General features: G+C 46.9%; 1 protein-coding gene across 4 annotated transcripts in view; it reads left to right on the forward strand.

The window, feature by feature from the left end:
- DISP3 (dispatched RND transporter family member 3) overlaps positions 1–20,991 on the forward strand; it is an 88,025-nt gene that overhangs the window by 31,300 nt on the left and 35,734 nt on the right. For all 4 annotated transcript variants that reach the window (XM_081202925.1, XM_081202926.1, XM_081202923.1 and 1 more), the window contains exons 2-7: positions 7,956–8,898; positions 10,630–10,849; positions 15,047–15,183; positions 16,348–16,482; positions 17,253–17,413; positions 18,796–18,935. In XM_081202925.1, coding sequence (XP_081059051.1) covers positions 7,956–8,898; positions 10,630–10,849; positions 15,047–15,183; positions 16,348–16,482; positions 17,253–17,413; positions 18,796–18,935 — 1,736 coding nt within the window. The remainder of the gene's footprint in view (positions 1–7,955; positions 8,899–10,629; positions 10,850–15,046; positions 15,184–16,347; positions 16,483–17,252; positions 17,414–18,795; positions 18,936–20,991) is intronic.

Raw genomic sequence — 20,991 nt, forward strand, 5'->3', positions numbered from 1 at the left:
ATGAATTGAAAAGGATGTTCAAAATAACTTTTGTAAAAACAAACAAACCAGAAGCTTTTCTTTTGGGAACCATAGGGACAGAACTACCTAAATTGAATAGAAATTTATTTATGTATAACTACAGCAGCAAGAATGCTACTTGCCCCAAAGTGGAAAGAAGCAGAAGAAGTCCCAGCAAAGGAAGAATAGATATAAAAACTTACGGAATATGCAGAAATGGTGGAACTTACCAGAAGAACAAGAAATCAAGATAACAAACTTTTGATAAAAGAATGGAAATGCTTTATTGAATATTTACAGATAAATTGGAAACCGACAAAAACATTGGCAGGATTATTGTAAAAACCTGCAGTTTCATAACAGTACATATTTCAAGTAGATAATGAAATGAGCAAATTAAATGAATTTGGATATGCAGGCCTTCCCGGGCGTTTCCCCAACAATCTTAGCCCTCCGGGCTTTGTGAATACCTGGCTTCAAGAAACTCCACCAACAGATATCTGTCTGGTCCATTGATTATGGAGGCAGGGGGAGGTCTGGATTCCCCTCTTCTAGAGTGGAATCATTAGCCACTGGAAATCTTTGTCATTATTTGAAGTTTCTACAGTTTTCTATATTGGATAGTCAGAGGAAACAGTACTATACATGGTGTTATAGGAATTCTAAGGTCTCATATATATATAAATCATATGTTCATAAATTTACAAGGCAAACACATGCATAGGTATATAAACCATGTGTCTGAAATAGTACAGGAGAGCAATCCTGAAACCATTTTGACTCTCCCAAATTGACCTCAAATATTTCTCTGCAAGGAGGAAGGAAATGGGAAAGCCTCTCTGTTGTATTTTGCTTGCAAATCCTGTCTTAAGGGCGTATATGTGTATGAATAGGGTGCGCCTGTGACCTGGATTCAGGAATTAAAGCATTTACTATCACAAAAGAATGGGCAGGCTGCCCAGGTAGAGCAATCACTGGCCATTATCAGGTGTAATAATAAAATTTAAGGTCTTATATATATAATCAATGTTCATAAATGTACCAACCAAGCACGTACATAGATCAGCAAAGGAAGACCGTCCTGAAACCATTTTGACTCCCAAGCTGACCAAATGTTTCTCTGCAAGGAGGGAGGAGGTGAAAAAAACCTTCCTTGTTACAGGAATTTAGAAATCACCATCTCAAAGGAATGGGCAGACTACCAGAAAAGGCAATGAGATAAGGACTGATCAGATAACCTGACAGACAGGAAAAACAACAACATTCAAATTTCTGTTGTAGACCACCTTTTCTGTGATGTACGTATGATGTTTGTGGGGAGTGGTCTTGGGTTACACCCCTTCTGTGATGTATGTATGATGTATGGAGGGGTGGTCTTGAGCTCCAGGGCAGGGAATTTAAAATGTCTATATAAGGGCAGGCACACCTTTGTTCTGGGTCCTCCTCCTTTCTCCTGCGTGTTGCAACCCTGTTGCAACAGCTTTAATAAAGATCAGGCTTACTAGCCACTTTGCTTCTCAATATTCTCTGGTTGGCCTCTGTTATTTTCTCCTACCAATAGGGAACCCACTTAAGGACTCTATACCAGCTCTTTGATACCCCATAAGGGAAAAAGGGCAGATTTTGTTTACAAAAGAGGTATCCTGACAAACAGGATTTTTGTTGGAGATTTCCCCCTTCTGTGATCTATGTATGATGTTTTGGGGGGTGGTCTCTGGCTACAGGGTTGACAGTTTCAAAAGTCTATATAAGAGCTTGCGCACCATTGTTCTGGGTTCCTCTCTTTGTGGGGGGAGTGGGGGACCCTGTTGAAACACTTTAATAAAAATCAGGCTTACTAGCTGCTTGGCTTCTCAATATTCTCTGGTTGGCCTCTGTTATTTTCTCCTTCTGATAGGGAACCTGCTTAAGGACTCTATACAGGCTCTTGGATACTGTGATAGGAATTTTTGTTTCCAACAATACCCCTCAAGGGAGAAGGGAGCAGTTTTTCTTCTAATAATAATAATAATAATGGTATATGCTTATTGCTACAATTTTATGGACTGCTTTTCTGAGCCTCTTTGCAATTGTGTATGTAAGGTGCCTGTCTCAACTGTCATTGTCCTGGCCTCAGTTAGAGGCTGTGGTGGGAACTTTTTTGGGGGTGTCGTTAAACTGCCCCCCATTCCTGGTTTTAACAGGCGAGACCCATCCCTTGCCGCCTGTCAAGAGCATTGCTCTCCACCCTGTGACAAGCCATGGCGTGGCAGCTGGTGGTGGAAGGAGAAAGCTGTGGTTTTTGTCTGTGTGTGTTTGTTCCAGCATGGAGAATAAATAACAAGGTTATAAATACCGGAGGGTAGTGTGGGGAGGGGACGAGGAGAGGAAGATCTTCTCTCAGCCTTAATGAGAGGGAGAAAGGAGCCTTGATATATTTCATCCTGCAGCGTAAAAAATAAATTTAAAAAATCTCTTCCGTGCCAGACAGTCTGGACAAGGCCACTAAACTAGATGCCTCGATGGGATAGTGATCCAAGCCGCGAAGCGGAGGCGAGAAAGGATTCACTTCGGTGCCTGTAGGGATGGTTGAGAGAATGATTGAGGGCTCCCTCTGCAAAGGGCTTGGAAAAGGAGTCAAATAAAAAAAGGGACAGAGAACAGAAGAGTCAAGGCTGCTGTCTCGATCTGGCAGCTTGCCTCTTTGTGGTACTGAGACAGTTTGTAGAGGAGCATAGCGAGGGTACCTTTTTAAAATTAAATTAAATTAAATTATTTATTTAATTTAGGTATATACAACCCTTATAATAATTAGGTATATACAACCCTTCATCCAAGGATCACAGTGGTTTACAGTTAGTGTTGGAAATGTAAAGAAAAAGAAGGTTCTTTTTATCATAACTGCTGGTCTTGAAGTAAGGTTGACGCTTACTGGGAAATGATATATACAGTGGTACCTCGGGTTACAGACGCTTCAGGTTACAGACTCCACTAACCCAGAAATAGTACCTTGGGTTAAGAACTTTGCTTCAGGATGAGAACAGAAATCTTGCGGCAGTGGCACAGCAGTAGCAGGAGGCCCCATTAGCTAAAGTGGTGCTTCAGGTTAAGAACAGTTTCAGGTTAAGAACGGACCTCCGGAACGAATTAAGTACGTAACCAGAGGTACCACTGTATAATGAATTGAAAAGGATGTTTAAAATAATGTTTCTAAAAAAAACAACAACCAGAAGCTTTCCTTTTGGGAATTATAGGAACAGAACTACCCAAACTGTACAGAAATTATTCCTGTACAGTCATACCTCAGGTTATGAACGCTGCAGGTTGCAGGGTTTTCGGTTGCGGACCGTGCCAAACCCAGAAGTACCGGAACAGGTTACTTCCGGGTTTTGGCACTCGTGCATGCACAGAAGCACAAAATGACATGCGCATGTGCAGAAGTGCCGAATCGCATCACGTGCATGCTCACATGCAACGCTTCAGGTTGTGAACGTGCCTCCCGCACCGATCACGTTCACAATCCGAGGTATGACTGTATGCGACTATAGCGGCAAGAATGTTACTTGCCCCCAAATGTGAAGAATCAGAAGTCGTAGCAAAAGAAGAATGGATACAAAAACTTGTGCAACTGCAATTTTATAAGAGTTTATATTTAAAGTAGTTAAATAAATGAGAAAGTCAAGTTACTGGTAATCTGGATATGCAGAAAATATTAAAAATTTACAGAACTGCAGAAAGAGGAGGAAGGAAGTCAAATTTTGAAATGTTAAAATGACTGTAAAATTATTGAAGTGTGTAAAACTGAAAATCATAAATAAAATAAAAAATACAGTAGTAGATAGGTAGCCGTGTTGGTCTGCCATAGTCAAAATAAAAAAATTCCTTCCAGTAGCACCTTAAAGACCAACTAAGTTAGTTCTTGGTATGAGCTTTCGTGTGCATGCACACTTCTTCAGATACACAGGTGTATCTGAAGAAGTGTGCATGCACACGAAAGCTCATACCAAGAACTAACTTAGTTGGTCTTTAAGGTGCTACTGGAAGGATTTTTTTTATAAAAAATACAGTATAGAATGCCACCCAACATTTCTCCAATGAATATATTATTATTATTATTATTATTATTATTATTATTATTATTATTATTATTATTATTATTATTATTACCCTGCCCATCTGACTGGGTCGCCCCAGCCACAATGGGTGGCTTCTAACATATATAAAACATAATAAAACACAAAACATAAAAAACCTTTGTATAGTTGTATAGTTCCTTATCTCCTTGGCTTGGGGGTCACATAATTCCATACATGCCAACATTGCTTCAGTAAAAATAGGGATGGCCTAAGGAAAAGCAGGACATTCTGGGATCAAATCAGAAACCAGGACGTCCTCTGTAAATCCGGGACTGTCCCTGGAAAATAGAGACACTTGGAGGTTCTGACATATGAGGATTGCCTTTGAGGAGCAGTTTGTTTATTTCAGAGATCTGGGGCCCTAAGTTGTTGATGGAACCCCAGCTCCCATAAGCACAAGCCGGCATTACCAAGAGTCGTCGTCGTCGTCTTCTTCTTCTTCTTCGATCACGTAACTGATGACAGCAGTTGCAGTCTTTGATATTCATTTCGTTTCTTTCAGGGACGGGAAACCTCTGCCCCTCTGGATATTGTTTGACCCCCCAGCTGCCTTGACCCCCAGCCAGCATGGCCAATAGTAAAAGAAAATGTGCGCTATGGTCCAGCAACTTTCAGAAAGGCTCCTAGGTTCTTGGTTATTTGTTGCTGTTGTTTTAAATTGGTCTACCACCCACACCAAATTGGAACTTCAAGGTGGTTTACACAAATGGAAAAAGAACTGTTTGACAATGATACAGAAATATACCCCCAAAAGCAGCGGATAAAAGCATGATTGCAGATTTAGAATCATATCACATTTGGCCGTGGGAGATGCGCCAATTGCAATTTGAAGACTCAATTAAGATGACAATTTTGGACACTTTTGTAGAGTTATTTATGTATAATGCACAGCTTTTGACACGACACCCTCTCCTCTCCTTGTGCTATTTCTATAGCTGAGTAATATTTTTTACTGGTGATGAGGTTATTAAGGCTATAATCTAGTATATATTGCCATTGCCCTCAGTAGGGTTTTTATTGGGTTCTACCGAAGGGACACAGGTAGCGCTGTGGGTTAAACCACAGAGCCTAGAACTTGCCGATCAGAAGGTCGGTGGTTCGAATCCCCATGATGGGGCGAGCTCCCATTGCTCGGTCCCTGCTCCTGCTAACCTAGCAGTTCGAAAGTACACCAAAAAGTGCAAGTAGATAAATAGGTACCACTCCGGCGGGAAGGTAAACGGCATTTCCGTGCGCTGCTCTGGTTCGCCAGAAGTGGCTTAGTCATGCTGGCCACATGACCCGGAAGCTGTACGCCGGCTCCCTCGGCCAATAAAGTGAGATGAGCACCGCAACCCCAGAGTCGGACACGACTGGACCTAATGGTCAGGGGTCCCTTTACCTTTACTGAGGATACCGTACTTGAGAGACATCAAAGATTTGGAGTTCTAGTCCTGGGATTGATGGGAGTTGTAGTCAGACAACATCTGGAGGGCTGCTGTTTCTGCATCCCTGATTTAAAAATGGTTTCTCCACCAGACTATGGAACAAACCATGGCTTGTTTCTCCAAGATTTGTTTTGTTTTCCAGCTGTTCTTGCCTCATTCCTTACTAGTTTGGTGTCTGAGGCAGGATGGTCAGGCACACCACAGTTAAGAATGAGTATTAGGTTCACATGAGTCATGATTAAAGTAACCCAAGGCTCATAAACCAGAAACAAACCATGGTTTCAGATTGTTGTTTGTCAGCAGGAAACAATCCTTGCTTAAGCTGCTGGGCAATGCTCACACATAATGCTAAGCTACATTTGAATGCAGCACGGTTTAATAAGCTATGGTCTTGCATTAGAATAATAGAATTGCTGAGTTGGAAGGGACCCTGAGGATCACCTAGTCAAGGAGAACTACTTGAAAATGATTTACAGATGGTATTTAACTCCGAGTAGGCTTGCTGAGATGTATAAGATTGAATCAGATAAGTGCTGGAAATTGGAAGAGCTGAAGGGAACATTCTTTGATATGTCATGGACCTGAAGATGGGTAAAAGAATATTGGGAAATACAGCGGTACCTCGGGTTTCAAACACTTCAGGTCACAAATGCTTCAGGTTACAGACTCTGCTAACCCGGAAGTAGTACCTCAGGTTAATAACTTTACCTCAGGATGAGAACAGAAATTGTGTGGTGGCAGCGCGGCGACACTGGGAGGCCCCATTAGCTAAAGTGGTACCTCAGGTTAAGAACAGTTTCAGGTTAAGAACGGACCTCCGGAACAAATTAAGTTCTTAACCAGAGGTACCACAGTAATCCATAATGAATTGAAAAAAAATGTTTAAAAGTACAGTGGTACCTCGGTTTATGAATTTACTACGTTCCGGAAGTCCATTCTTAAACCAAAGCAGTTCTTAAACAGAGGTGCGCTTTCCCTAATGAGGCCTCCCATCACCGGTGCCCTTCCATCGTTTGGTTTCCGTTTGTAGACCAAGGTAAAGTTTGCAAACCAGGGCACTACTTCTGGTTTTGTGGAGTTCATAAACTGAATAGTTAGTAAGCAGGGCTGTTCTTAAACTGAGGTACCACTGTACTTCCTCCAAAAAACCCTGAGCCCTTTCCGTGGGGGATAATTGGAAATTCACAGGTGTCAAAAAAGTTTTTTTATGTATTCCACTATGGTGGCCCGTGTTTTGTTAGCCCCAAAATGGAAAATGAGCAACTTAAACTGATGGAATAGGCACAGCTTGTGAACCTAACATATAGAATAAGAGAAGGGGAGAACATACGTTTAAAGAAGATTGGAAAACATTTATTGAATATTTTTTGGGGGGGAATTGTGTACACTTGAAAACATTGGCAGCATTAAGATAAATTCAACAATGTAAACAAGTTTTGATGGCTGTAATATTGAAATACTGAATGGTTTAGTTTATGTAAAATATGCAGAGATTTATGATATGTAAAATGAACCATGGAAAGAGAAGAAGGGAAGTCATTGATATTTTAAAATTGCTTAAATGAGTATTTTAAATTGTAAAACAGAAAATTTAAATGTGTGTGTGTTTATAAAAAGATTATCTAGTTCAACACCCTGCATTGCAGGAATATGCAGCTGTCCCATGCAACCTTGGAGTTATCAGTCCCTCGCTCTAACCAACTCAGCTATCCAGTTATGTGTGTTCTAAACAGGGGGAGGGTTGACCTTTTCGAATTTTATATGGTAATATTCAGTTATGCCACCGGAAGAACAGTTGCACTATGGTCCAAGGTCCTATTTTATTGCAGGGAATCAAATCCATAGATTCTAAAGTGTTCTATAGCCATGCCTGTACTCCTTAACATCATTTCTGTTGTAAGGGCTATACAAGCAGGACAGTGATAAGGAAGAGCACACATTTTATTCACACATGCTATGAGCAAGGATGTGGGCTCAAGGCTGAGAGAAATGGTTATGCAAAACACTAGGATGTGCCCAGACTTGTTTCGAACAGGAAAAACAATTAGTGCTTCTAGCAATGTCACACCTGTGGGGAAGGAAGCAGACGGAAAACTATTAGCGCGGGTGGTGCTGTGGGTTAAACCACAGAGCCTAGGGCTTGCTGATCAAATAGGTATCGCTCCAGCGGAAAGGTAAACGGCGTTTCTGTGCGCTGCTCTGGTTCGCCAGAAGCGGCTTAGTCCTGCTGGCCACATGACCCGGAAGCTGTATGCCGGCTCCCTCAGCCAGTAAAGTGGGATGAGCGCCGCAACCCCAGAGTCGTCCGTGACTGGACCTAATGGTCAGGGGTCCCTTTGCCTTTTAATCCCATCCAAAAAGCAATGCCAACCTCTTAAGCTCACACCCTTTTCTCTTTCCTGTTGGCCTCCAGGTGTCAAGGATGGACGCTGAGGATGACCCATTGTTGCAAGATGCTTGGGTGAATGAGGAAGAGGAGGTAACCACCGGCCCCCGCAAGAGAATGGAAGGGCTCCAGCTCTGTGGGAAGTGCCAGTGGAATCCCAGGCCACGGACTCCAGCCACAGCTGTGCCTACCTCTAGTTTTTGGAATGCCGTGGGTTGGGTCTTCACCAACCCCTACTCGGCTAGCCTCATCCTCTTCTTGGGCTGTGCCATCCCAACCACCCTAGCCATTGTCATGTTCCTGCATTACCCAGCTCTGGACATCGACATCTCGTACAATGCCTTCGAGATCCGCAACCATGAGTCCTCGCAGCGCTTTGACGCCCTGGCCTCTGCCCTCAAGTCCCAGTTCGGCTCCTGGGGCCGCAACCGCCGGGACCTGACGGACTTCAACTCGGAGACTTTGCAGAAGCTGATCTTCGAGCAGCTGCAGCACCTTCACCGCAATGCCTCGCGGCCGGCTGGCACTGCCAGGCGGAAGCGCAGAAGCCTAAACCAAGAGAGGACTAGCCCCTCACTCCAGAGTCAAACCGGTTTAGCCAATCAAACCTCCCGCCAGCCACGGAGCGCCCTGTCCCACTGGGAATACTCCAATGCAGTTGTGAGCACCAACACACAAACCCATGCACACTGGCGCATCGAGCTCATTTTCCTGGCCCGTGGAGACGCTGAGAACAACATCTTCACCTCTGAGCGCCTGGTCACCATCCATGAGATTGAACGCAAAATCATGGACCACCCTCACTTCCGGGACTTTTGCTGGAAGCCCCATGAGGTCCTCAAAGATCTCCCACTGGGTTCCTACTCCTACTGTTCCCCTCCTAGTTCTCTCATGACTTACTTCTTCCCCACGGAGAGGGGTGGGAAGATCTACTACGATGGCCTAGGGCAGGATCTGGCTGACATTCAAGGTGAGAATTGTTGGGTCAGGGCACCGGCCCAACCATCAGGCAGACAAAATGCTTTGATTTGAGATATCCAGCCAGTTGTTGGTGCTCTTGGGGTCTCATATGGCCTTGCAAATAAGTTCATAAAAGCTCTCCAGGCTATCGGTTCCTGCTGTGTTTATGCCCTGATTAAAATCTTTCCTGGTGAGGAAAGTGTGGTACTCAAAGTGACTGTGTTCTGCCACTAGGTGTCGCTAGAATGCACTTGGCACAACTAGCATATCTCTTTTTCCCTGCAGACACAAGGGTTGGATTTTTGCCCTACAGCAGGGGGTGGGGGAACATCTGTGGCCCTCCGGATGTTGTTGGACTCTATCAGCACCAGCCTCAATGAGGGAGCCTGTTGTGGGGGCTCCTGGTTGTGCCCCCTCAGAAATGTGTGCCTGGCACCATAAGCCCCCTGGAAGCTATCCTAGACTAAACTAGAGCATTGGTTCAGTATTGTCTACACTGGCTGGCAGTGGCTCTGGGGGCAGGTCTCTTTTCCAACCCTACCTGGAGTTGCCGGAGACCTTCTGCAATGGTTGGTTCTCTCCCACAGAAGCAAAACAACTCCGGCAGTAATCAACTCAGGTTTATTGCTCAAAACACACAAATCACTCTGAAGCTCTGTCACTCAGCATCTGCTTCCAAATTAGCTGTTGCCGAGTCTGAGTTCTGCCCCTTCCTCTTCCCACATTTAAAACCCCACTTTCGCTTCCTTTGCTGTTCACACCTCAATATGCATCATGGGATGGGCTATTTCCAGTGGCCCTCCTTCTGAGTCCGAGCTTAAACTGTCAGTCTGCGTCTTCCCCCTTGAACTCCTCCCTTCCTTCTCCATGTTCTCGGAGCTTAGGCTTCTACTGCAATGCGCTCTATGTGGGGCTACCTTTAAAGGTGACCCAGAAACTACAGCTAATCTAGAAAGCGGCAGCTAGACTGGGGACTAGGAGCAGCCACCAAGACCACATAACACTGGTCTTGAAAGACCTACACTGGCTCCTAGTACATTTCTGAGCACAATTCAAAGTGTTGGTGCTGTCCTTTAAAGCCCTAAACAGCCTCAGTCCAGTATACCTGAAGGAGCGTCTCCACCTCCATCGTTCTGCCCGGACACTGAGGTCCAGTGCCGAGGGCCTTCTGGCGGTTCCCTCGCTGCGAGAAGCAAAGCTACAGGGAACCAGGCAGAGGGCCTTCTTGGTAGTGCCACCCGCCCTGTGGAATGCCCTCCCACCAGATTTCAAAGAGAAAAACAACTACCAGACTTTTAGAAGGCATCTGAAGGCAGCCCTGTTTAGGGAAGCTTTTAATGTTTAATAGACTATTGTATTTTAATATTCTGTTGGAAGCCGCCCAGAGTGGCTGGGGAAACCCAGCCAGATGGGCGGGGTATAAATAATAAATTATTATTATAATAATATTATTATTATTAACTAGACTGCTCCTCCCTCGTTCCACATTCCTGCCTAATTACCTCCTCCTGCCTCTCCATGCTCTCCCCCTCTGTCAGCAATGGGACGCAGCTGACACTTTCTGTTCTACCCCTGAGCCAGGGTCTCATACAGAGGCCTCCTCCATCACTTGCCACTTGGTCCTTTTAACTGGAGATGGCAGGGGTTGAACCCAGGACCCTCCAGCATGCAAAGCTGGTGCTCTAATACTGAGCCACAGTCTCCCTCTGAAAACCTCTGATCTCTCTCTACCTGCCCCAAGGTTCGCTGGAGCTTGCAATGACCCACCCAGAGTTCTACTGGTATGTGGATGAGGGTCTGTCGGTGGAGAACCGGAAGAGCTCCCTCTTGCGCAGTGAGATCCTCTTTGGTGCTCCGTTGCCAAGCTACTACTCAGTGGAGGACCGGTGGGAAGAACAACGGAGGAAGTTCCAGAGCTTCGTGGTCACTTACGTGGCTTTGCTGGCCAAACAATCCACCAGGTGAGCAAGGAAGGTATTTCGCCCGTGGGTGCAAAGCACTTCCAAGCTTGCCCCAACCCACTCTGCTTTTTTGCTGGAAGGAACCATAATACCTGAAAGAGCGTCTACACCCCCATCATTTAGCCTGGACACTGAGGTCCAGCCCTGAGGGCCTTCTGGCAGGTCCCTCACTGCAAGAAGTGAGGTTACAGGGAACCAGGCAGAGGGCCTTCTCAGTAGTGGTGCCTGCCCTGTGGAACGCCCTCCCACCAGATGTCAAGGAAATAAACAACTACCTGACTTTTAGAAGACATCTGAAGGCAGCCCTGTTTAAGGAAGTTTTTAATGTTTGATGTTTCATCGTGTTTCATCGTGTTGGGAGCAGGGTATAAATAATAAATTATGATGATGATGTTGCTGCAGCCCTTTGTCTGGTAGAGGGGGTCCATTAAGTCTTCCAAGTTCCAAAAAGTGAAGTGTGTAGTCCTCATGGAGACATACAGACTCCAAATTTAAGGACACAGAGCCTCTCTTGTGGGTGCTCTTGATATGAGGCTGTTTTGACTTTCTGAGACTAGCAGGCAGTCTTAGCCGCTCCATTAGGGAGGGTGCCAGCCACCGCTGCATTTGACGTCCCTTTCTCCTTTGTCTGGACAGGGTAGGCCACTTGTCTTGCCCACCTCCTTCCCCATCAGGATGGGCCCTGCCTTTTGGCAGCTGCTGGAGGGCAGGCAGCATGACCCTAGACTGACCCGCTCCCCTTGGTGGGCAAGGAGATTTGATTTCCAGCAGCTGGTATTCAGAAGCATTGTTACTGGCAGGGACTGGCAGGACACAGACGAGTGTGCATTGGGGTAAGGGGGTGGGGGCTGGATTCTGACTTGGGAGAGGTGGGGCAGTGATTTTGAAGGACCTTTACCAGCCAGGAGGCAAGAATTAGAGACAGGGAGTGGAGCACGGAGCTGCAGGATGGAGCGCAGGAAGGGTCGGAAGAAGAGGAGGAAGAGGCAGGGCTAGGAAATGAATGGTCAGGGACTCCCCCAGCCTCTCCTGCACCACTGTCTCCCAGAACCAGGAGGGGTGTGAAGAGAGAAGAGCAGAGGCAGCTTCCACAGGGGCGCAGTCTCCACCTGGGTACATTCAGCATGTTGCGGGGGGAGGCACTTAAACAGGGGGAGAGGGAGCAGCGCCTTGTTGCTGCAACTGCTGCAGAGAATTCAGACTTGGGAATAGCTGTTTTGTGCATGGTTATTCGGAGCCGTAGAACTCCAAAGTGTCTGCTTTTGACATTGAACAGCTAACTATCTGTCGTGGGCATTCCTTTGGCTGGGGAGTGCCTTTGACAGTTGCCCCTGACTAGGGAGGAAGAGCAATGTCACCATGGGTAGCAGCCACGGAGAGCCTCCTGCTTCGTGATGGCCGGGGAGGGCAGTGGGAACGAACGCGACAGTTGAGAGGCAGATAACCTCAAACCTGCTGGCTCAGTGTGGCCCTCCAGGGTTCTCTGCCTGGCCCACAGGACACTCCCCAGCCATACCTCTCACTGGCCCTGTTTTGGCCCTTCCTTGAGGGTTTTTGGGTGGCTGGGATGCACTCTTGAACTCTGCTAATGCTTCTTCCTTGCACAAATGGAGGATTGAGAGGGATGGAAGAAAGAGGATTGAGGCTGGGCACAGTGCTTGAGGCAGATCTGGCAAGGGAACAGGCAAGGGAACAGGCTCTTTTTTCTCTCCTGCTCTCCTGCGGTTCAGACTTTATCAGCTCTCTCATTTTAATTATCTGGGATTAGCTTTGCTTGAAGACTCTTTTTGCAGGCGAGCTGGGCAGTCGGGGTGTGTGTGTATCACAGCTCTCCACGTCAGCCACTCCATCTCCTGAATCCTCTCACTTATTTTCCTCCCCCGTGTGGTTTAATAGAATGAAAATACCGATTAGGATTCCAGGTGGGATCCATGGCTTTGGGAGTCAGCAAGCTAAGCTCCAGAGGGAAGTGGGGGAAAGAAGCAATAAGACTCTTCTCGTGCTCTCAGCAATCGCTCTCTTGAGAGTGTAATCCTGCTGCTCTCAGCTGGGAAAGGATGCTCTCTGCAATGGGAGGAAGGCAGAGAGGGCCGGCAGGGAGCGGAGATAAAGCCATCGACAGGACTCCTTGCTGGATTCTCCAAGGGCAACATTGAGACTGAGGAGGGAGAGGAATCTGAGGAAGGCAACCACGCTGGGCTGCGTGTAAGTAGGAAGACCAGCAGCTGGAGGCCGGCTGAGATCCAACTGAGGGTGGTGGGGCAGTTTTTAATAAATAAATAGACTAGTTTGGTGGTGTAATAAATGAAAATCTGCCCTTATTCCCTTATGGGGGACACAAGAGCCCTTATAGAGTCCTTTGTAGGTTCTCCATTGGTCAGAGAAAATAACAGAGGCCAACCAGAGAATATTGAGAAGCAAAGCAGCTAGTAAGCCTGATCTTTATTGAACTGTTGCAACAGGGTGCCCCCTTCACACGCAGGAGAAGGAGGAGGACCCCAAACCAAGGTGTGTCTGCTCTTATATAGACATTTTAAATTGCCTACCTTGGAGTCCAAGACCACCCCCAAACACATCATACCTACATCACAGAAAGGGGTGGTCTACAACAGAAATCTGAGTGTGTTGTTTATCAGAAATCTGTTGTTTACCTCTTGTCTGGCAGGTTACCTGTTAATGCTTACTTGATTGGATACCCTGGGGAGTCAGGCCAGTCTTTTGTAATGATAAATACTTAGTTCCTGAGCCAGGTCACAGGCTCACCCTATTCATACACTTAAGACAGGATTTGTGAATGAAAAGACAATGGGGAGGCTTTTCCATTTTCCTTCGACCTTGCAGAGAAATCATTTGGTCAGGTTGGGAGTCAAAATGGTTCCTGGGCTGTTTTCCTGTGCTGCTTCAGGCACGTGGTTTATATATTTATGTACGTGTTTGCTTGGTACATTGATGAACATTTATTATATATATATGACCTTAATTTTTTTATTTCAGTGGGTTGGCTGAAGGCAGACATGAGATGGGAAAGTCAGTGCTGTATTTGCCACAAGGGGGGGGGGCAACATCCCACAGGTTTTCTCTTGCTAACTGACATCTTCCTCTGACCCACCAGTCAAGAGTCGAGTCAGGGTTAGCTGCGGGAGGTAGAGAAATGGGTGATGAGAGCAAAAGCCCCTGTATTTAGCACTTGTAGGCTGACTAGAGATGAAGACGTGGGGTTGGTATTATAAGAAAAAGCTGCTCCCTTTCCCTTATGGGGTATTCCAGAGCCCGTATAGAGTCCTTGAGGGTTCCCTATTGGTAGGAGAAAGTAACAGAGGCCAACCAGAGTATATTTGAGAAGCAAAGTGACTAATAAGCCTGATCTTTATTCAAGGAACTGTTGCAACAGGGTCTTCACTCACCACACGCAGGAGGGAGGAGAACCCTGAACAATGATGTGCAAGTCCTTATGCGCACTTTTGAAATTGCCCACCCTGTAGCCCGATCCCCCCCCCCCAAATCATACATACATCACAGAAGGAGGCAGTCTCCAGCATAAATCCCGCCTTCCAGGATTCCTGATAATGGTCACTGATGCATTACCTGGGCAGTCTGGCTATTTTTTGTGTGATGGGTTAATACTTTTGTTCCTGCCAACCTAGCAGTTCAAAAGCACGTCAAAGTGCAAGTAGATAAATAGGTACCGCTCCGGCGGGAAGGTAAACGGCATTTCCGTGTGCTGCTCTGGTTTGCCAGAAGTGGCTTAGTCATGCTGGCCACATGACCCGGAAGCTATACACCGGATCCCTCGGCCAATAAAGCGAGATGAGTGCTGCAACCTCAGAGTCGGTCATGACTGGACCTAATAGTCAGGAGGCTCTTTACCTCTTTAATACTTTTGTTCCTGACTCCAGGTCACAGGCTCACCCTATTCATACACAAATGTGCCCTTGAGACAGGATTTGCAAGCAAAAAGGCAATGGGAAGGCTTTCCCCATTTGCCTCCCTTACTGCAGAGGAATATCTGAGGTCACTGGGAGAGTCAAAATGGCTTCAGGATTGCTCTCCCATACTATTACAGACATGTGGTTCATATATTTAGATATGTGTGCATCTATGAATATTTATTCTGTATTTGGAACCTTAAATTCTTATAACAGTATTCAAAAGTGAAGATGGTAATCACAACTCTCCCTCTCCCCGGTTTCTTCCTAGCAAAGTCCAGGTGCTGTATGGTGGGACGGATTTGTTTGACTACGAAGTGAGGAAGACGTTCAACAATGACATGTTGCTGGCTTTCATCAGCAGCAGCTGCATTGCAGTGTTGGTCTACATCCTGGCTTCCTGCTCAGGTAAGCTATGTCGGGAGCAAGGATAACCTAGAACACAAAGAGAGCTCTGCTGGAGTAAGCCAATGACTCACCTCATCCACAAACAGGACCCTGGGGCTCCAGAGCACTTTCTCCCTTCCTGTGGCATAGCCAGAATGCCTAGTAGCCATTAGTAGTCTTCTCCTGCATGAATCAGCCCAGTCCCAGAACAACACTGTGGAACAATGGTCAGCATAGCCAATGGTCAGAGACGATGGGGCTTGTAGCTTTGACTTAACACATCTGCCTCCTCTGCTGAGCTGGTGGTGTGTCCGCTGCTCCAGGTTCTGATGGGTGACACATTCTAAAACCCAGAGAGAGCCTAAGCAATTGTATGGTCAATCTATCCAGAAGATAAATTGTATATCGAGGAGTTAGTGATCTGACACTGGTTGCCCTTCCTGCCCCTGTTCCTTCCCTCTCTCCTTGTCTCTTAAGTTCTTTGATGGCGTGAGAACAGCCTACAATGCCCTAATCAGTTAGGAGGAAGAGATAGTGATGAGTACCTTCTTTGATGTTGGACATTGTTTTGAGAAAGTGAGGCATTGGGAATAATACTTGCAATAATCTGCAAGTAGCCAGTAATGAATGATCTGCAAATAGCCAGTCAGGCAAGCCACAGGCTAGCTATCTAGCTATTTATTGGATGGTTTGGGCACAGTTTCTCAGAAGCTTGTGCATGGACTGATCGGCTGCGGGACCATGCAAACTAAAGGCTACCTGGGGGAGTCACTTTGCTACTTCTTGAGGGCTCCAAGTGCTTGCTTGGTATGTATATATTGCTTGCTCTTTAGAATAAAATATTTAAACTCACTCACCTGTGTTTTGCATTGCTTCTGAATCTAATTTCAAAGGAACCACCTTGCATTTGGCAAGACAGCAATCAGGAGACCATCTCCTAACATTAGCTTCTGTGGATGAAGCTGGGAATTTCTGGACTGTAAACCAGCAACTGGGGAGACAGAGAAACGCTTGGCCAGCAGCTGTAACAATATAGTTCCTCATCACTTCAGACACAAGACTTTCCAGGTGGTTCACAGAACCAACTGTGACACTTGTGGGCATGTATGTGTTAATCCACTTTTTGGGCGTTCTCTGTGCAAAGTGGTTTGCTTGATCTTTCGCTCTCTCTTCCTCCTCTTCCAGTGTTCCTCTCATTCTTTGGGATCGCTAGCATCGGGCTCAGTTGCCTTGTGGCGCTTTTCCTCTACCACGTCGTCTTTGGGATCCAGTACCTAGGAATCCTGAATGGAGTGGCTGCTTTTGTGATTGTGGGGATTGGTAAGTGGCCTCAACCTACCCAGATGTCAAAAACCAGGCTGTGGCTCAATGGCAGAGCATTTCCATTGCATGGAGAAGGTCCTGGGTTCAATCCTCAGGATCTCCAGGAATCCCCTTGCCTGAAACCCTAGAGAGCTGCTGCCATGGGTAGGCAAACTAAGGCCTGGGGGCCGGATCTGGCCCAATCGCCTTCTAAATCCGGCCCACAGACGGTCCGGGAATCAGCATGTTTTTACATGAGTAGAATGTGTGCTTTTATTTAAAATGCATCTCTGGGTTATTTGTGGGGCCTGCCTGGTGCTTAAAGTTTGCTGGCCCCTGGTGTAGACCATACTGAGTTAGATGGACCAATTGGCCTGACTCAGGATAAGGCAGCTTCATATGTCCCAGTGTCTTAAGAGGATGGCTGTAGGTCACTGGCAGAGCACCTGCTTTGCATGCAGAAGGTCCCATGTTCAATCCCCAGCATCCTCAGGTAGGGTTGGGAAAGGCCCCTGCCAGAAGAGCTGCTTCCAGCCAGTGTGGACAGTACTGAACTAGATGGACCCAAGGGTCTAACTTGGCATCAGGTCACTCAACTCAGGCACAGCTTTAACCATCAATACACAGAAAACTTTATATTGGAACAGACCTGGGCAACAGCTCACTTGGGAGATAGACATTCATAGTGGGGTAGGTCTTAATATTGTGGAGCCTGACATCAGCTGAAGACCATGCTGGTTGATTCCGAGCAGGTTCTGATTGATCCCTTCTTCTCTGTGTGATCTCAGGTGTGGATGACGTGTTTGTTTTCATAAACACCTACCGGCAGGCCACACACTTGAAAGATCTCCACCTCCGCATGGTCCACACCATCCAGACAGCTGGCAAAGCCACTTTCTTTACCTCCTTGACCACAGCTGCGGCGTACGCAGCCAACATTTTCTCCCAGGTAAGCATTTTCAGGAGAGCTTTGCTTATAACTTTGAAGGACGTGGAGCTTGCCCGTGGCAATACCACAATGAGGAAATAATACAACACAAGCATCACCGCCCCTCACATAAAGGATAAAAAAGTGATGTCCAGGGTTGTAAAGACTGCGGAGAGAATAATTGGGTGCACTCTTCCCACCTTGGATCAAATCTATGCTTCCAGGTGTCACAAGAAAGCTGCAGAGATAGTGCAGGACAGTGCGCACCCCGGAAATGATCTCTTTCAGCTTCTGCCTTCTGGAAGAAGATACAGGGTTATAAAGACTAGGACTAGCCGCCTGAGAAACAGTTTTTATCCAAATGCGATTTTGGTTTTAAACGCAGTGTAAGGTAGTCTCTGTGGGAGTATATTGTATTTAATTATGGGGTATCAGAGTTTTTAGGGGGTTAACCAGACTGGAATAGCTAGGATAGCAGGCTTGTTGGTTTTTGAATGTCTGATGTAGATTTTTTCAATTTCGTTGTTCTTTATGGGACAATGACAATAAAGATTATCATATCATACCGTATCATAATGGTTTAAGGAATCGACGTTTAGTCTGAAGTCAACAGCCTGTGTTTTGTTCAGGCGGCTACTTTCCTTTCACTTCTTTTCTTCATCTAGCTCTCCTGCAAATGCACTGAGGCATTGGTCTGCCTCCTCAGTTCTGGCACATTTAAAATGAGCTTCGTTCTCCCCCGTCCCCCTTTTCAACTCCAGATCCTCCAGTTCTGCCTTTCCTTTTCCTCTCCTCTGCCCACCTGCTTTCCCTCGCCAGATCCTTTTAATCTCTTTCTTCCTTAACTTTTGTCCAGGGGTCCCCAAACTACCGTATTTTTTGCTCTATAAGACTCATTTTTTCCCTCCTAAAAAGTAAGGGGAAATGTGTGTGCGTCTTATGAAGCGAATGCAGGCTGCGCAGCTATCCCAGAAGCCAGAACAGCAAGAGGGATTGCTGCTTTCACTGCACAGCGATCCCTCTTGCTGTTCTGGCTTCTGAGATTCAGAATTTTTTTCTTTTCTTGTTTTCCTCCTCCAAAAACTAGGTGCATCTTGTGGTCTGGTGCATCTTATAGAGTGAAAAATACGGTAAGGCCCGAGGGACTTGTTTATCTGGCCCGTGGCAACCGCCGCCTGCTCTTACCGGTGCAGCGCTGCGCAGCTGCCCACTTCCAGGTCAGAGGAGCACCGGAAATAGCTTGTGTGCATGCACAAGTGTTATTTCTGGTGCACATCTGGGTCGGAGGAGGCCCATGCACATTCATTTCGATTGGCAAGCCCTAGGCTCAGTGGTTTAGACCACAACGCCACCTAAATGCAAACAGAATTGAAATCCGCCTCCATCTCTCCTTTCTCCTGCAGATCCCCGCTGTCCACGATTTTGGCCTCTTCATGTCCCTGATCATTTCCTGCTGCTGGGTGGCAGTCCTCTTCATCATGCCTGCAGCCCTCGGGGTCTGGTCCCTCTACTTGTCGCCCTTGGAGAACGCCTGCCAAGCCAGGTGAGGTTCATTGACTGAGCTGTCAGAGGGGAGCTTGCAGAGGGCAGCTGGTCACATGGCCTAATGGCTGAACAATTGTGATATCTGAGAGCCAGTGTGGCATAGTGATTAGGGTGTTGGACTAGGACTTGGGAGACTAGGGTTCAGATCCCCACTCTGGAGGGGAGCTCAGTGGGCTACTGGGAGCCATTCACCGCCTCTCAGCTTAACCCTGTGGAAGAGGCATGGTGACAAAAGGGACCCCATGTTGGTTTTCACCGCGACCATATTACACCGGTCCTGAAAGACCTACATTGGCTCCCAGTACGTTTCCGAGTACGATTCAAAGTGTTGGTGCTGACCTTGAAAGCTCTAAACGGCCTCGGCCCAGTAGACCTAAAGGAGCACCTCCACCCCTATCGTCCAGCCCGGACACTGAGGTCCAGCTCTGAGGGTCTTCTGGCGGTTCCCTCACTGCGAGAAGTGAGATTACAGTGAACCAGGCAGAGTGCCTTCTCGGTAGTGGCGCCCACTCTGTGGAATGCTCTCCCTTCAGATGTCAAGGAAATAAACAGCAATCTGACTTTTAGAAGACATCTGAAGGCAGCCCTGTTTAGGGAGGTTTTAATGTTTGATGTTTTATTTTGTTTTTAATATTCTGTTGGGAGCTGCCAAGTGGCTGGGGAAACCCAGCCAGGTGGGCGGGGTATAAATAAATTATAATTATAATTATAATTATAATTATAATTATAATTATTATTATTATTATTATTATTATTATTATTATTACCTAAGGAAAGCACACCTAAAGGAAAGCACACCTCAAAAACCTGTCTGAAAAAGAGGATGCAATAATATTGGCCTTCCCTGCAAGGTCGTTGTAAGGCAGGGGTTGGGAGCTTGTGGCACTCCATATGTTTGTCAGGGATTGGTTGGACACAGAGGGATGGTTGGTGAAACCAGATGGGGAACCACCAAGGGAAAGAAGCTCAGAGGCCGGGGAGTGGTACTGGGATGATGCTGAGTAGTCAGATGGAGAAGACTAGGGAGAGGACGTGTCGGAAGATGAAGAGGTGGCAGAGCTTAGTGAGCTGGGAGAGTCTGTAGCAGGAAAACTCCAGGATCAGAGGTGGAAGCTGAAGCAGGGGAGGTGGGAGGGCAACAGGCAGCAATGAGCTCCCTTCCCTCCTTGTCTCCCAGAACCAGGAGAGGCATGAAAAGGGTGGAGCAGAGGTTGGCTGCCTGCAGGTGTAGTCCTCAATTGCTTGGGGAAAGCCCTGGAGTGGAGGGGACTTAAAGGGCTGCAGGGAGGCAGGGATTTTTAATCTCGGCAACTGATCCATGGGGCAAGACCTACCAGGCTGTGCTCATTAGGCCTGACACTCACCAAGTCGGTGCAGATCATGTTCTTGCTAATAAAGAGTTAACTCCAACTTGCACAGTGTGATTTGCTGCTGGCTCACCCCAGACAACCGTTGCTGGACTGCAACTCCTTTCATCCCTGAATATTGGCACTGCCAGCTGGGGTTGATGAGACCCCCACGGTCAGAGGCAGTGATACTTCTGAATACCAGTTGTTGTACCCTCAGGAGGGGAGGGTGATTTTGTGTTCGAATCCTGCTTGCAGGTTTCACATAGGTTGGCCACTGTGAGAACAGGATGCTGGACTAGATGGGCGATTGGCCTGATTCAGCACTTCATATGCTCTTAGTTGGAGTCCAACAACATGAGGAAGGCTGCGGGTTCTCCATCCCTGCCTTCCAACTGGATGGACTCCAGCTCCAATTAGCCCCAGCCGGGGACCCTGTGCCACTTCAGGTGTTGCTAGACCACAACTTTCCCCCATCCCCCTTGGCTCTTGGCCAGACTGGCTGCGGGCTGGGGGGTGACTTGAAAGAAGCTGGAGTCCAGCAACATCTCGAGAGCACCACAGATTCCCCATCGGTGCTGCAAGGATCCAGTGAGGATGTGTGAGTTTTTGCACGTCTCTTTCTCAAACCCTCTGGCGCAACAGCAGGGGAAATTGTTTGCACATCAAGCGCACCTGATGCCCAGCTCTGAGCACAGCCCTTTCCCG

This window comes from Podarcis bocagei (genome assembly GCF_964188305.1).
Source record: "Podarcis bocagei genome assembly, chromosome: 7".
Classification (NCBI taxonomy): Eukaryota; Metazoa; Chordata; class Lepidosauria; order Squamata; family Lacertidae; genus Podarcis; species Podarcis bocagei.